The sequence below is a fragment of the Peromyscus eremicus genome, chromosome 6 (genome assembly GCF_949786415.1).
Source record: "Peromyscus eremicus chromosome 6, PerEre_H2_v1, whole genome shotgun sequence".
In the NCBI taxonomy this organism is placed as follows: Eukaryota; Metazoa; Chordata; class Mammalia; order Rodentia; family Cricetidae; genus Peromyscus; species Peromyscus eremicus.
Window position 1 is genome coordinate 42,828,360 of NC_081421.1, and position 14,727 is coordinate 42,843,086.

General features: G+C 38.4%; 1 protein-coding gene across 1 annotated transcript in view; it reads left to right on the forward strand.

The window, feature by feature from the left end:
* Rsrc1 (arginine and serine rich coiled-coil 1) overlaps window positions 1-14,727 on the forward strand; it is a 323,363-nt gene that overhangs the window by 302,257 nt on the left and 6,379 nt on the right. Inside the window, exon 8 of the mRNA XM_059265450.1 lies at window positions 12,404-12,510. Within this exon, the coding sequence (XP_059121433.1) occupies window positions 12,404-12,510 (107 nt within the window). The remainder of the gene's footprint in view (window positions 1-12,403; window positions 12,511-14,727) is intronic.

A 14,727-nucleotide genomic window follows, 5' to 3' on the forward strand; every position in this document is an offset into this window, starting at 1 on the left:
CTATTTCATACACTGTTGGTAGTAATGTAAAGTGACGCAGCTGTTTTTTTAAGTGGTTTGGCAATTTGGGGTGATAGTGCAAGGAATTGAATCCAGGGCCTCAGACCTTAATTAAACTCTCTACTTTTGAACTACATCCACATCCAACTTGCCAATTCAACATACAAACCATAGAATCTATCCGCTCTAATGCTAAGGTAATATTCACTAGCAAGAGAAGAAAAGCACATAAAAATGTCCTTACAGGACACTGAGGTGTCTTGAGAGGGTTACAGTGCTTGCCATGAATATCTGATGACCCGAGTTCAGTCCCCATAGCCCAGATAGAAAGAAAAAACTACCTCTGAAAACTTGTTCTCTTACCTCCACACATACACTATGAACATATACATCAGACACATAATAATAAAATTAAAAGTCCTTAGAAAAGTTTGTCCATGAATATTATGTTAACTGTATTACACAAAACTGGAAACCAGAAACAGCTTACATCCACTGATGAATAAACAAATGGGAAAAATTATAGTTATCCATATACTAGAATTCTGCCATCACCAAAGAACACACTGAAACATATAAGAACAATGTGGTTTTATCTCAAAAGCATGCTCAGTGGACGAGTCAGATGTGCCATTTATGTCAAATTCTAGAGCCTGCAGAATCTAGTGGCAGTGAGCAAGTCTGTGAGGACTCAGGTCAAGATAGGAAGGGAGAGACCGGAGAGGAGCAGGGATGTTTTTGGTGACAGTGGAGAACCTGTATGTCTTGATCCTGGTGATACCTAGATTAGCATTTGCCAGAGTGGGAGCTGGCAGGATGATGAGCAAGTGTAGAGACTTCCTGTCTATAAAGTGTCTTTCCATCTGTCAGAGCATTTGATCCCCACAGTTGTAACTTGGGGTAATAAATAATATCCCCCATTTGGAAATTTAAGCCATATTTCAGTCTTTTGTTTCATTTACATGATTCACATACTACACTAAGTGATTCCTTAGTCTTTGCATCTCTGCTATTTCATGGTGAATACTTACGATTATGTGTGGTTATTTATATACTTTGAAGTTTTATACACAACTTTGGTCTCTCAAACAGAGAGAGGAGGGTGGTGACAAATGAAAGAACATGCTGTTTTCACCCTTAAACTGAATATTTGGCTATAATGTAATACAGCATTTTAAAAGAAATACTAGTAATAAATACTTAAAATTACAGCTTTAAAATAAGCTTCATTAAGGCCTAACTTGGCATTGTAACTGTTCCCCCTAAATTTCTAGGTCCAAATATACCATGTTTATATAAAAATAAAATGTATTAGAACTCATAGCTTTTTACTGACTGCTTTGAAGTTCAAATACAAATTCATTAAGTACCCACTTCTGATATAAAGACGTCCCAGGTATTAGCTTGTCCTTATCCTCATTGCTCCTGATCCAGATAAGACTTTTTTATTTATTCAAAAGAAAGCAAAGAACTGGTCAGGAAGGGAAATATAAGACAAAGTCCAGCCACCATCATCTCCTGTCTGTCTTAAGAAGTTAACAATGTGAATGTTTATTTCAGTCAGCTCTTGAGTGTGCTTCCCATTGCCTACTCCAGTCTCCGCAGTGTTGGGGAGCATTGCAGCTGTGTGGTTCCAAGCTGAGCCAGCTGACACCAACGCCAGCACTCCCAACAGCTCCCCAGTAAATGTTCCTTCATTAACCTGAGTGCATGCAGAGCATAACTTGCAAACAGAGACGAAGGCCTTGCTGCAAGAATCAGGCTGGCTGGAAACTGTTTTGTTGTCTTCTTCACACCTGAGAGTCAACATCACTAGTGCTGTGGGGGGTGGGACATGCGTGTGTCCTGTTGCCTTATCGAGGACAGAAAGTTATATGCATGTGTTTCTGTGTAGGCTCAATGTTTCTTCTGGAAAACATGTCTTTTTGTTTTATCGCGATCTCCTAATCCTCAACTTCCCCTTTATAAAATAAGGCTCTGGAGTTACTATATATACTTACCAACATACCTTGGGATAAATGAATCTTTTAGTCTTCTATTACTTTTTACTTCTCCCTTGTTAGTTTTCAGGTTCTATATTTTTTGAAATGATTGTTTAGGGTTGGAGGTATGGCTCAGTGGACAAGAACTTGCCTGTCATGTGCAAGGCCCTGGATTTGATCCTCAGCACCACAAAAATAAATAAGTAATATACAGTTTCTAACCTAAGACAGTTATCGTAAGCTGTGAACCTAAAGATATTGACACTTCAGTTATTCTGTTTTGAGTAGTTGTTCATGTAAATGTTTGATCAGCCATTGTTAATATTCCTGTTTTCCCTAATTTGTTATGAAAAGTGTAACTTTGATACAATAATGCACTGCATTTTTATCTTAAATCACAAAGATATCTTTAGATTTGAACCTAAATGTCAGTATGAATTTGTGAGATCTTACTTTTATATGAATACCTGTATTTTATAATGTATGTGATATGTGTCTGTGTTTATTATAGCTATATTTGACTACACTTACATATGCCAAGATTTATACTAAGGCAATTGAAAAACAGGCATAGTCACTCATGGATATTAGTTATATATAAAGGTTATTGAGGATACAAAGATATAAAAGATAGAAGAACCTAGTAATTGCCTTTAAGATCAGAGCACAAAGCATTAGTTTGGATTTTACAAGGCCAGCCAGCAACAAAAGAGCAGTAATTTATGAGCTCAGCGTAAAAGAATAGCATAATTGCATTAAAAATTAATGCTAATGAACACTAAAATGGGGAAGGTGGTTATGATGAAAGTTTGTATTCATCTTCCCTGGTTTGAATGATGGCTAGTGGCTTGATTAATGGCTTAATTTCTATCAATTAGCGGGGAAAAATCTCCTGTGAGACAAGGGTAAATTGAGCATTGAATTACATATCTTGCTTTTGTGTGCTAAGAAAAAAGAGCTGCGTATCTCTGATATTAGCCACAGTGACAAATGTGGTGTGCCCCGAGATGTCTGCACCAGCTCTCCTGACAGGCGGGCTGTGTGTGGTTATAGGGTGTTGGAGATGGCTGGCAGACAGCATTCATTCTGAGTTCCTTAGAAACATTCAGCTCTCCCATCTACAGAATTTTAATTAGAGTCAATAACAATTCTGGAATTAAAATGGACAGCAGACAGTAAGTGCAGGTTCCTTATTCTGATCTACTAATCTGGGTTCTTCAAGTTCCATGCCTTTCTATTTTACCTCGTTAAATAGGGAACTCCAGCAGCTCTAGTTCTACTGGAACGATTATTTATCATTGCAGTAAAATAGACTTGACTACCCAGGTTTACCATATCTTGAACAAGCATAAACTAATAGTCTTTACAGTTGGACTGTGTAGCAGCTAAATTCATAGAAATTGTGATTTTTATTCCAACAGCCGTTGTTGCACAGTAAATAAAGAACTCTGAAGGGAAATTTTTTCCTGTTTGGGTTATTTGTAGGCTTAAGTGGGAAATGCTAGGTTTTCAGAAACTGTTTTGTTGTTGTTGTTGTTGTTGTTGTTGTTGTTGTTGTTCATTATAAGGGTTTTAAGAATATGACATAATAATTCCTTCAAAATGTTAAGTGTAGATGATTCTGAAAATATACTTCTGTAATCCATGTCAAGGTAATGCCAGAAGAGCAAGACGGTGTATACATCTCTTCTACAAGTAGAGCTATGTTACATTTTGCTACATGCATAAGTATTAGAATGCAGAACAAGTATAATCCCACATATATTTGTTATTTCTAGTTGGAGTAAAGGGAAATATATTGCTTGGTGTAAGAAGGGTAAATAATTCATTTTAGAAACAATGGCTAGGCCGGGCGGTGGTGGCACACGCCTTTAATCCCAGCACTCGGGAGGCAGAGGAAGGTGGATCTTTGTGAGTTCGAGGCCAGCCTGGTCTACAGAGCGAGATCCAGGAAAGGCGCAAAGCTACACAGAGCAACCCTATCTCGAAAAACCAAAAAAAAAGAAAAGAAAAGAAAGAAACAATGACTAGATCACAGGTCAGGGATTGGATCCCAGTTCTACCACCATGGAACCACATGACCTTGGTTGAGTTACTGATGGCCTTCAGCTTCTCATCTTGCAATGAGAATGGTAATGTTACCCCAGCAGTTATGATGGGTAAATAAAGTAGTGTGTGAAGTAGTTAGCCTAAGGTGCCTTAAATCTAACCTTCTGTTGCTGCCAGAATAGTGCATATGGCCATTTCAATGAAAACAGCTCCCGCCATGTCTCCCACTAGAAAGGCATCACAGATAATAACTGGAGCAAAGGTTTTGTGCATTAGACTATAGCAGATTTTCTTGATCTTGAGGTAGATCATGCCATAGGAAATGATAAAACCCCCTCTATCTCCAAGTATTGGATCCTGGCAGCTGTGACAATGGAGTAGCCTCCCCGTTCACCCCACTGCCCTGGTCCACTGTGTGTACCTTCTTGGGGATGTGCCCTTCTTGGGGAAGTGCTCCTAGTCTCTGTTCCTGCCATACCACAAGTGCACACCACAGGATGAGTGAAGCAAAGGCAGTTAGAGCCTGGTTGGATTCAAAGCAGGTTGGCAGCCTCGGCATCTTTAGTACTGTAGCTGAATGCACAGAGCATATTACTGTAACAGTACTCATTTACTGAGTGTGTTTAATGATCTACGAACCTTGCACTGAGCACAGCTGTATCACTTTCTCATGTCATCATGAAAAGTGATGAAATGTCAGTGTGTCAGGGCATTCTTCCCTGTTTCCCCCGTCTGACATAGCTCCCCTGGCTCCTTCCTGACCCTCCACCCTGCTCTATTTTTCTTGGTATCATGAGGCACTCTACCTTTTTTTTTTTGTCTCCCCATTTGTCTCTCTGTGAGAGGAGCATTCAGTTTCTAAATCCAAGTATGCAGAGCAATGGCTGTTGTGTGAAATGTGCTCAAATACTTGAAAGGAAGTAGAGGGGTGGAATCTCTCACTCTTCCTAAGGTATGTAGCCCATTCTTACCCCATAGCACAAGAGAGCTGAGACCTGCATGCTGCACCATTTGCCAAAGGCTACAACAGCTCGTAAGTGGCAGAGAAAGTTTAACACAGGCAGTCTAAACCCACAACTCCTAAAACTGTCTCTAAGTGGCTGAAGAGATGGGTCAACGGTTAAAAGCACTGGCGGATCTTCAAGAGGACCTGGTGCAATTCCCAGCATTCACATGGAGGCAACAACTCTGTAACTCCAGTGCCAGGGAATCCGATGCCCTCATCTGGACTCCATGGATACCACTCACTCATTCGTGTGCACAGACATACATGCAGACAAAACACCAGCATAAAAATACTTAAACACTTAAAAACATTGAATTTTTTAAGTTAAAAACTTACAATTTGTCACTTGCCCAAGATTTTATTTCTAATATTTTTAATGCCCTTTAATTTTCAGTTATCCAACAAATGTATTGTTCACTAAACAATACAGCACCCTCCACTAAGCTCTGAAGGTAATACAGAGGTATGTTGTCTCCTAACTGGGGAGACCGAGCTGCCACTAACAGAGATTGGGACCAGTGTAAGGCAGCATCTGCCAGGTGAACTGAAAGAGGCCTCTGTTTGCACCAGTGGTAAGAGACAGCGTCATCACAGCATAGGCATTAGACACGGTCCTAAATGACATGGAGAATACAGCGTCATCACAGCATAGGCATTAGACACGGTCTTAAATGACATGGAGAATACAGAAGCATGAAAACTTTCTAGATAAGAGGAGCTGAGGGGAGATTCTGTTCTTATGAAATACAGTGCTGATGCCCAAGTCACTTGTAGTTTTTATAATGTTTAACTGAAATTCTTCTTTGCTAGTGTAGTCATGCTGAAATTCTTTATCTTACATAACCCACTGTAACAAGCAGGTTAATATGAGGTGAGCCTGTGCTGGCCCCCATCCAAGCACTGCTCTTGAGGACCCTCTGCTCCCCTTAGGACTCTGTGTTCACAGCGGCAGCTTCCAGAAACCCTCTAGACAAGGCCTTTTCTACCGAAGGAGTTTTCTGATTTTTCAAGTTCTTTGTGGACATAATTTCTGGAGATTTGTTTCCAGGAATATATTTTATGAACACTCTTTAAATGTTAAGATTGGTTAGGTTTCTAATGTATGCTTTTTAAAAGAAACATTGAAGATATATTGGTTTGGGTAATAGATATGTGCATAAAAATATATTCAATGGTGAAAGTATAAAATCCAGTGTGAAGCTTACCAGTTTCCATTCTAAGTGGCTACTATAACTGTATAGAATTTCATTGCATTGTATAGTCTTTGGTTCTGGTTAATTCTGGTGTGGTTTTTTTTTTTTTGCAACTTTCTATAATAGTTTATATGAAGAAAAAAGATAAATTGTTTTAAAAAGGAAAGCAAGAACTGTGTTTGTTAAATTTTATGTTCATTAGAAATTAGCTTAATAATTTTAAAATTCTAATTTCATTTTGTCTACAAGCTTTATTTATTAACCAACTTTACTATTCAAATATGTTTTCTTTTTCCTTATTCTTGTAAAGCACTTGGAAACAAATGTACAGAGATTGTTGTTTTATTTAAAACTGTGTGTTTTCTATTCTTGGTTAATATCTGAGTCAATTTAATCTGAAAATAGGGTAATCTTTTGTATTATTCATAGATTTGTAGCAGTACTGTTAGTATATAAATGTTTTTTTTTCCTGGAACAATATCATATCAAATAACTCAATAACCTAGAACAACTGACCCAAATTCTTTGTTAACATAAAACACTTTTTAACTTTGGATAGGTTCATAAAATATTAATAACTGGAAGGAACCAGTTGAAGATGTGCTCTTTGCATGTGTTTAAGATAATCTTTGAAACACCAGTTGGCCTTATCCCAATGTGACATCTTGGGCAATAGTGCCATCTGCCGTTCCCAGCCTGGTATTGCTATTACAGGAGATTTTCCCCCCACTCTGCTTATGTTTGCAATCAAAAATTTAAATATAGACTCAAATTTTGTATTTTCAAATGAAATGAATATTTTTCATTATACTTCATCCACTTTATTTTACAATTAAAATTTTTATTTATTAATTAGTGATATTCTAAAAGAAAACTTTGAATGCTATTATAACATGAAATCATCAATAACTTCAAATACGAGAGCTTATTTTTTTTAATAAAATCAATAGTAAAAACATTTTATTTTATCACAAAAATATAAAATTCCTTTTTTGTTTTGTTTTGTTTGTTTGTTTGTTTTGTTTTTTGAGACATAGTTTCTCTGTGTAGCTCTGGCTGTCCTAGAACTAACTCTGTAGACCAGGCTGGCCTTGAACTCACAGAGATCTGTCCACCTGCCTCTGCCTCCCAAGTGCTGGGATTAAATGCGTGCACCACCACCACCCAGCAAAAATTACTTTCTACAAAATTAGTTGATACTGATATTTTTGTTTCAAAATTACGTTCTGATTCCTCTCTCTCTGTGTGTGTGTGTGTGTGTGTGTGTGTGTGTGTGTGTGTGTGTTTATAATACATCTCTTCCATGACATCTGATCAACAAAGAATTCATTGTACTTAACAAATGACATACTTGTAGAAATCACTAAGTGCTAATGTATATGTTTCCTTCCTGTTCCCCATGTTAAGGGATTTATTCTTCTAGTAAGTTTTGTCCTCCACGCTGACAATTGAATTCAGGGAGGGCCAAACTCTGTCCCTGAGCTACAGCTACTGACCTTCCTCTTCCAGCCTGCCTTTTGGTTCTGAGTCAGAGGCTCACTCTGTTACTCAGGCCAGCCTTGCACTCACTCCTCAGCCCAGTCAAGCCTTGAACTCAAAATATTCATGCCTCATCTCCCCAAGTAGCTAGGATCACAGGTCCATACCACAAAGCGAGGCTTCCAATAATTTTTGTCTTTCTTTTTTCTTTTTGGCTGATAAGATGCTTTACATGCATTCATGTAAACATTTCAAGAAGTAACTGATTTAAGTCATATTTTATTCATCTTAAACTGATGCAGAATTTTTAATGGCATGTAACAAAGAACCTGAACTCAGAATGGCATGGTATATGTTATTGGTGTGTTTCAGTCTGTTTCTTAAAGCTCCAAGGTTAAGCTCAAGGCTTATATTTGTAGGCATTGATACTAGAATTTTGAATATGGAGCAGTTTAAAATATTTTATGGTTATTGTTTTCAGATAATATAGATATAGAGTGGAGCTATTATTATAAAGCAGAAATTTTACATCTGAGTATCATTGTTGCTGAGTTGGGGCTCAGCATTAGAAGATGAAGCTGTAAAGTTTGTTTTCACATTGTAGATCAGGCAAGCTGGCTTTCTCCCTCTGTCCTGTCACCTTGTTAGTCCCTAGGGGGGTTCTTTCTTAAAGGACAAGGATAATGTTCCATTTTCTCTAATCTTCCTTCTCTCTTTTATAATTTCTACAGTGCTATTTTAATAAGCATACTGGCCCTTTGGCTGGGTTCTGTGATGCCACATTTATTTGTATTATGCACTGGTTGTGTTTCCAAATTTAAAGCTACAAATACCACAAGCTTTAGAGATCAGTACTGTTTCTCAGTTCACCTCTGACATTTAATACTAATGATGTGCTTTACAAATCCAAATGAGAGAATATGTTAGACAGTTAGAGAAAAATCCAAGAGACCCAGCAGCTGACACATAGGAGAAATCATCCTGAAGTCAGAAATAAGGGCCTCTTACTGAGAATTTGTGGTAGTAAATAATCCTGGTAAATCCTGGATTCAAAAAAAAAAATGTTGTTTTCAAGGAGACATTAAAGTTGGTACCCATTTTTTGTTATTTTTCTCTGCTATAGCATTCTTCCTATGTATAGAATCTTAAAAATTACACATTAGTAGGGGATGCATTAATATTAATACATTAGCTAGACAAAGAATCTCTCATTTCATATGCTCAGTACATCACATAATTAAAATCTAGAGAACCTTTTATACTAAAGCAAAGAGGGCTATTTGCTGTTCTGTAACACTGTGACAGTGTGTGGATTTATACAGGAAAATGTGTCCTTCCAAAAAGGGGGAAGTTGGCTGCATTCCATACACAGCTTCTCAGCGAGGAGACTGGGCTCAGAAGGGGAGGTGGTCTTCCCCTTGAGTAAACGGATGCTTGCACGGGACTATACAACTATAGTCTGTGATTGGCCGAAAGTTGAGACAGAGGTTTTTATGACAATATCAGTTTTTATTGTTGGCCTTTTCCTTTTGTTTTCCATGTGTTTCCGTCTGTAACAGCATCTGAGCATTCGGGCCAGGGCTGCCAGAATGCAAAAGCTGCTTTCATGCAGATCCTCTAATTAAGCCCAGCCATTATCCATAAAGTCTAAAACCCAAAAAGTTGAGCTGCCTTAACTGAGTGTGTGGTGGCCTCTGGTTCAGCCATGTGTTGCTACCACTGTCGAACGCAAGTTTCACCAGCAAGCATGTAATTCTTTGTCTAGCTAATGTGTGGGGGACAAAACCACAAAACTAAGTAAGAAGTGATACCTGAAGGTTGCTGCTTTTGAAATGCTGCTAACTGTGAAAGAAACCCATTTTCATAACTGGGCCATCGATGGAGCCTTCATAAAAACATGGTAAAACTGTAAGACAGGCAGCTGTGTAGCTGTAAAAGAGGGTAAAGAAAGCTCTAAGCTGTGCTGAGTTGTAGTGAAGACACCAAGTCAAGAGGAATGCAGTATACGAGTGTCACACAGTAAGAGGAGACATAAATGCTTGTAGCTTTCTAAATCACGGAGGCCAAATCCAACCCTAATACAAATCATTATCTTTGGATTGGAGGAAGCACTCAGGGCCTGGGATAGGAAAAGCGATTTAGTCTCTGAATAGTCATGTTTACATGTTAACCTCGAACTCCTTCACAGTATAAAAATGGATGTTAGTCAGAAACTTAAGAAAATGAATAGTCCTATCAAATTAGTAGCTTAATCAAGTGGAGAATTATTTCAAGTGACTCTAGAGCAGTGGTTCTCAACCTTCCTAACGCTGCGACCCTTTAATACAGTTCCTGATGGTGTGATGACCCCCGACCGTAAAATTATTTCGTTGCTACTTCATAACTGTAATTTTGCTACTGTTATAAGTTGTAATGTAAATATCTAATATTTGATCCAAGGGGTCAAAGATGCATTAATACCCCTTGTGGTTTATAGCAGTTGTTGCCATTTTATTTTTTAACCTAATGCATACCTCATAGGAAAGTGAGTGCCCTTGACAATATTGTTAATGCTGAAGATTTTTAGCATATGAGAAGATGCTTGACTATAAAATTACTTAAAATCGTAATTGCTAATGTAGTGGGTAGTAGTCAGCATGGACTCACGTTAGAACTTCTTAGGGTATCTTCTTCCCGGCACAGTAGAAAGACTGAAAAGCAATGGCGGTTCAGCAATGGCGAACATGCCAGATGTCTAGATCACTGCCTCTGCTGTCTCCCCCACCGGAAGGAGTCTGGGCTCCCTAGAGAAGTGGATAGCTTCCCTTGAGGACAGGAACTGTAGAAGATAACCCTCCAACATCTTGGCATGCCTTTACCGCTAGGGGTCACACCATAGGGCAAGCTACCCAGAGTTGAAGCAATTTGAGCATCAAAATAAGAAAGCGCTTGCCATGGATTAAAGCTATTCACGTATTATTGGGAGCTAATAATGGCATCTTCGATACCTGTAGACCAAAACATTAAATAAATGTAAATACACATCAGGGCCAATGATGTGGCTCAGTGGGTAAAAGTGCTGACCATGCAAACCTGTGACCCCCCCAGTTCAGTCTCTGGACCCCACAGTGGAAGGAGAGAATCGATTGCCAGGAGTTGTCCTCTGGCCTCCACACATATGCCATAGTACACATGTGTGTTTCTGTACTCACACTCAGAATTTTAGAGAAGAAATGTATTTGTGACCCCAAAATACAGCCTGTATTTCAGTCACTAGTGGCTAATGAGAGAATGTTCCCCAATGTAAAAGAATCAGAACTAGTAAATACAACAAGAAAAATTACTACTTTATAGCTTCTAATTAAATAATTGATTTAAGAAGCAAACATTAATGTTATTAAAACCATTAACTGAAAGATTGATGAATAAGAACTTTATAATAGAAAGGTCAGATTGACTCATCACCTTGAAGCCATTGATCAATCTGAACATCAGGACAGGTGGTCCGAGCGCTTCCTGATTTAATGTAAAAAGAAAAAAAAAAAACTACATAACAGTGCCAGTTCTAAGTTTTGAAGATTTACTTTCTTATTTTTATTTTATGTGTATGTGTGAGTGCCTGCATATATGTATATGCCCCCACATGCATGCCTGGTGCTTGCCAGAGCCAGAAGAGTACCTCAGATTCCCTGGAATTGTTGTTAAAGGTGGTTGTGAGCTGCCAGGTGGGTACTGGGAACTGAACCCAGGACGTTTCCAAGAACAGCAATGGCTTTTAGCTCCTGAGACATCTCTCCAAATGTCAGATAATCTATTTTTGAAATGGAATAAATTGAACTGGAATGGAGAGTCAGAGCTCTATCATGATCTGCACAAACAGTAGATGATAGAGGAGCATGCTGGATAACAACATGAGGTCCAGAAGGCAGAGGACTGTGAAAGAAGGAATTCACTCTCCAGTAAGTAAGCAACAATGAAAGGAAAGAGTGGTAGGCTCTGTGGAAAGAGACTGGAAGTCCTACCACCAAGCAAGAGTGATGTGGGTCCTTGTTTGTATCCTGCTCAAACAAGCCTACTATAGGAAGATATGTTTTAAACCAGAGAAAATTAAACATGGGGCGTGCAAATCATATTTAATTAGTGGTAATTCGAGGCCTGACAAACAGTATTGTGATAAAAATTATTGTTATTGGTATCAAGTCTTAATCTGTTAGAGGTGACCACCAAAGTCTTTAGGGAAAACAGTACATGGTCTGGAGTTTGGTTTGCATAGTATGCCCTCTTGGATTTGTTTTTACATAGTCCGGGTCTCGATCCGAAAATACATGGAAAACGAGACTCAGTGGACTAACAATAACAAAGTGCTGGTGATTATAAAAATTGGGTGGTGGTTATGGGTGGGTTTGTTGTCCTTTCTTTCCTTTCGTGGATTTCCATAATAAAATGTTAAAATAAAGTAGAGGGAAAGGCCTTCCCACAAAATTAGCTTAGATCACCCAAAATCGTAATAGCAATACCTCCTCAGTAGGTTTTAGATTTTAGATGAGAGTCTTAGTTTCTAGGCATATTTTATTTTTGAAATTCAAGGGGGAAAGTACCTATTGTAGCTTAACTTAATGTATTGCATTTCCATCAGTTAAAAGAAAAAAACCGAGCATGGGTATAATGTTGGTAACAAGTTTGTACCAAAGTTCACTAACACTGTTCTTTTTTAGACCAAGCCACCCTGGTGGAACAAGTAAAAAGAGTTAAAGAAATCGAAGCCATTGAAAGCGATTCTTTTGTTCAGCAGACATTCAGATCAAGTAAAGAAGTCAAAAAAGTAAGTTCCCGTATGGGCATCTGAATAAGCCTTTGGATTCCAGCTGAAGGACGCTTTATTGATGGATTTACTCAGATGTGAGTGCTTCCTCCAATAGGCAGATGAATGAGGGAGGGAATGTCAGTCATGCCGATGAGAGAGGGAATCAGTGAGAATCAGCCCAAGCCACCAACATAAAAACAGTGTAAACATGGGTCTGACACCATTTGTATTTTAAAGTTTATCAAAACATCTGAGATATCACCACCTATGAGTCTGTAACTGTAATGTCCACTTCATGAATAGACAGGTTTTCCTGCGTTTTTTATAACAAATGTCTGTGTACACTTTTTGAATTGTTGTTCCTAGATAGATACTGGGAAGAGACTTTAAATGATAAAGCTATTGCTCAACTAGAAGACCGTACCTCCGTCTTTGCCCAGATGTGTGTCACTTACTCAACTCCAGTAAAGACTTTTGAGGGCATTTCGTCTCTGTTGAATTTTCCCCTTGTTCTTCACTCATTAACAAGACTGCTCTTCAGAATTTGCATTCCTTTAGCAGGAAAAGATGTTCTAAGAAACACGTCTCCTTCAGTTGCAGTAATGTAGTGAAGTAATAGCTGTAGTTTCCACTTACTTTAAAGACTTCTGCTTCTACTACATTGTGCTTCTAAAGTGCAATGTAAGACTGTATAATAGAATAATGATAGATGTAATAACCATTTATTTTGTCTTTAATATCAGATTTCTAAGTAGTTATGTTTTGGGATGTCACATGTTTTTAGTAAGGTGAAGTTACCTGTTCACGTTTGCATTATTTAATGTTTCAAAAGTTATCCTCCAAAAATATTATAGCACTCTAAATTCTACCCAAAAATACAAGGAGCTTTTTGTCTTTTAAACTAAAGCTTTTCCATGTTTATTAGCCTTATATGTCAGAATTATCAAGTTGTTTCTTCTAGCACTCCTGGTGTTAACAGATACCTAGAACTTTAATTACCAGGCATTTGTAAATGTAGAACATACAAGGACATGAGCTGAGTGTGTGATGTATGTCAGGTACAGGACGAGGTAGCCTTGGCTCACCCATAGCCCTGGTTGTCACTGTGCTTACTGCATTTGAACTTTCAGGGTGTCATCACAGTCCTGGGAGCCACAGCTATGAAATGGACATTCATATGTATATATGACCATTCTGTTTGATATCTTAATCTTGCGGAGTGTAAAGACATTCATCTAAAACAATGATTTACTTGAGGGTTTGGCCTTATATTTATTTTCTGAAGTTCATTCTGAATTCTCAATTCTTATTGGATGTTCTTAGAGTCAATGAGCAAGTTTTTCCTGTGAAAATACTAGTCTAGAGTCTGTAGACTGGGTTTTGTCCTAGGACACTTGCCTGTCTGGTTCTAAGTATTGTTTCTTGTTACATTTACTTTTAATTCATGTTTTTCCTTCAAGAAAGCATACATGGTAAGGATTAGTGTCAACAGAGAATGTGCTGGAGCCTCAGGAGATGGCATTCCCCTTTGAATACCATCCAGCACATGACTGTTATTAGTAACTACACTCCGAGATGCTCAGAGGAGCAGTGATGGGCTAACAAGAATAAATTTATACTCCACTGAAACATAAAACGAGGGACAATTTATTAGCTTAGAAAGTGGCATCGCTTTCTAGTCTGAAATGTCTGTGTCTGCAGTAGAAGGCCAGGACTCGGGATGCCTAAGAAGATGAATTATTTATGAAGAGATTACTTAGCAAAGAGAAGTAAATTATCCTGAGTACTATTTCATCCAGGTCCTGGGAAGACATGATGGGCTCTCTTTGCTGCATAGCAAAGATTAACTCTCCTGGGGACTAAATCACCCAGGGCCCAAGTTTCCACATCTGTCTCTTCTGGACAGTCTGTGCTCTTAGAATAAAGTTTGCCTCTCTAAAAACGGCTGTCCATGCTAGCCACCCTTTCAACTGGAGTCAGTTTCCTTAGGAGTGAAGTCCACTAATTAAGCTAGAGAACTGTCACTAGGAAGACAATGCCCTTTAGCAATATCCTTCCAGACACTCTGGGCATTCTACAATGCATATTGATTTAGCTAGTTTAACTCCGAGATCTTACTCAAGTAGTTAGGGAATTGATAGATCCTTGCTACATCGTTAACTTTAGAAGCCAAGATATAGCTTGTTTTCAGGATGCTGTCCTGCATAAACTTGGATCAGTTATTTTGCCCTAAGA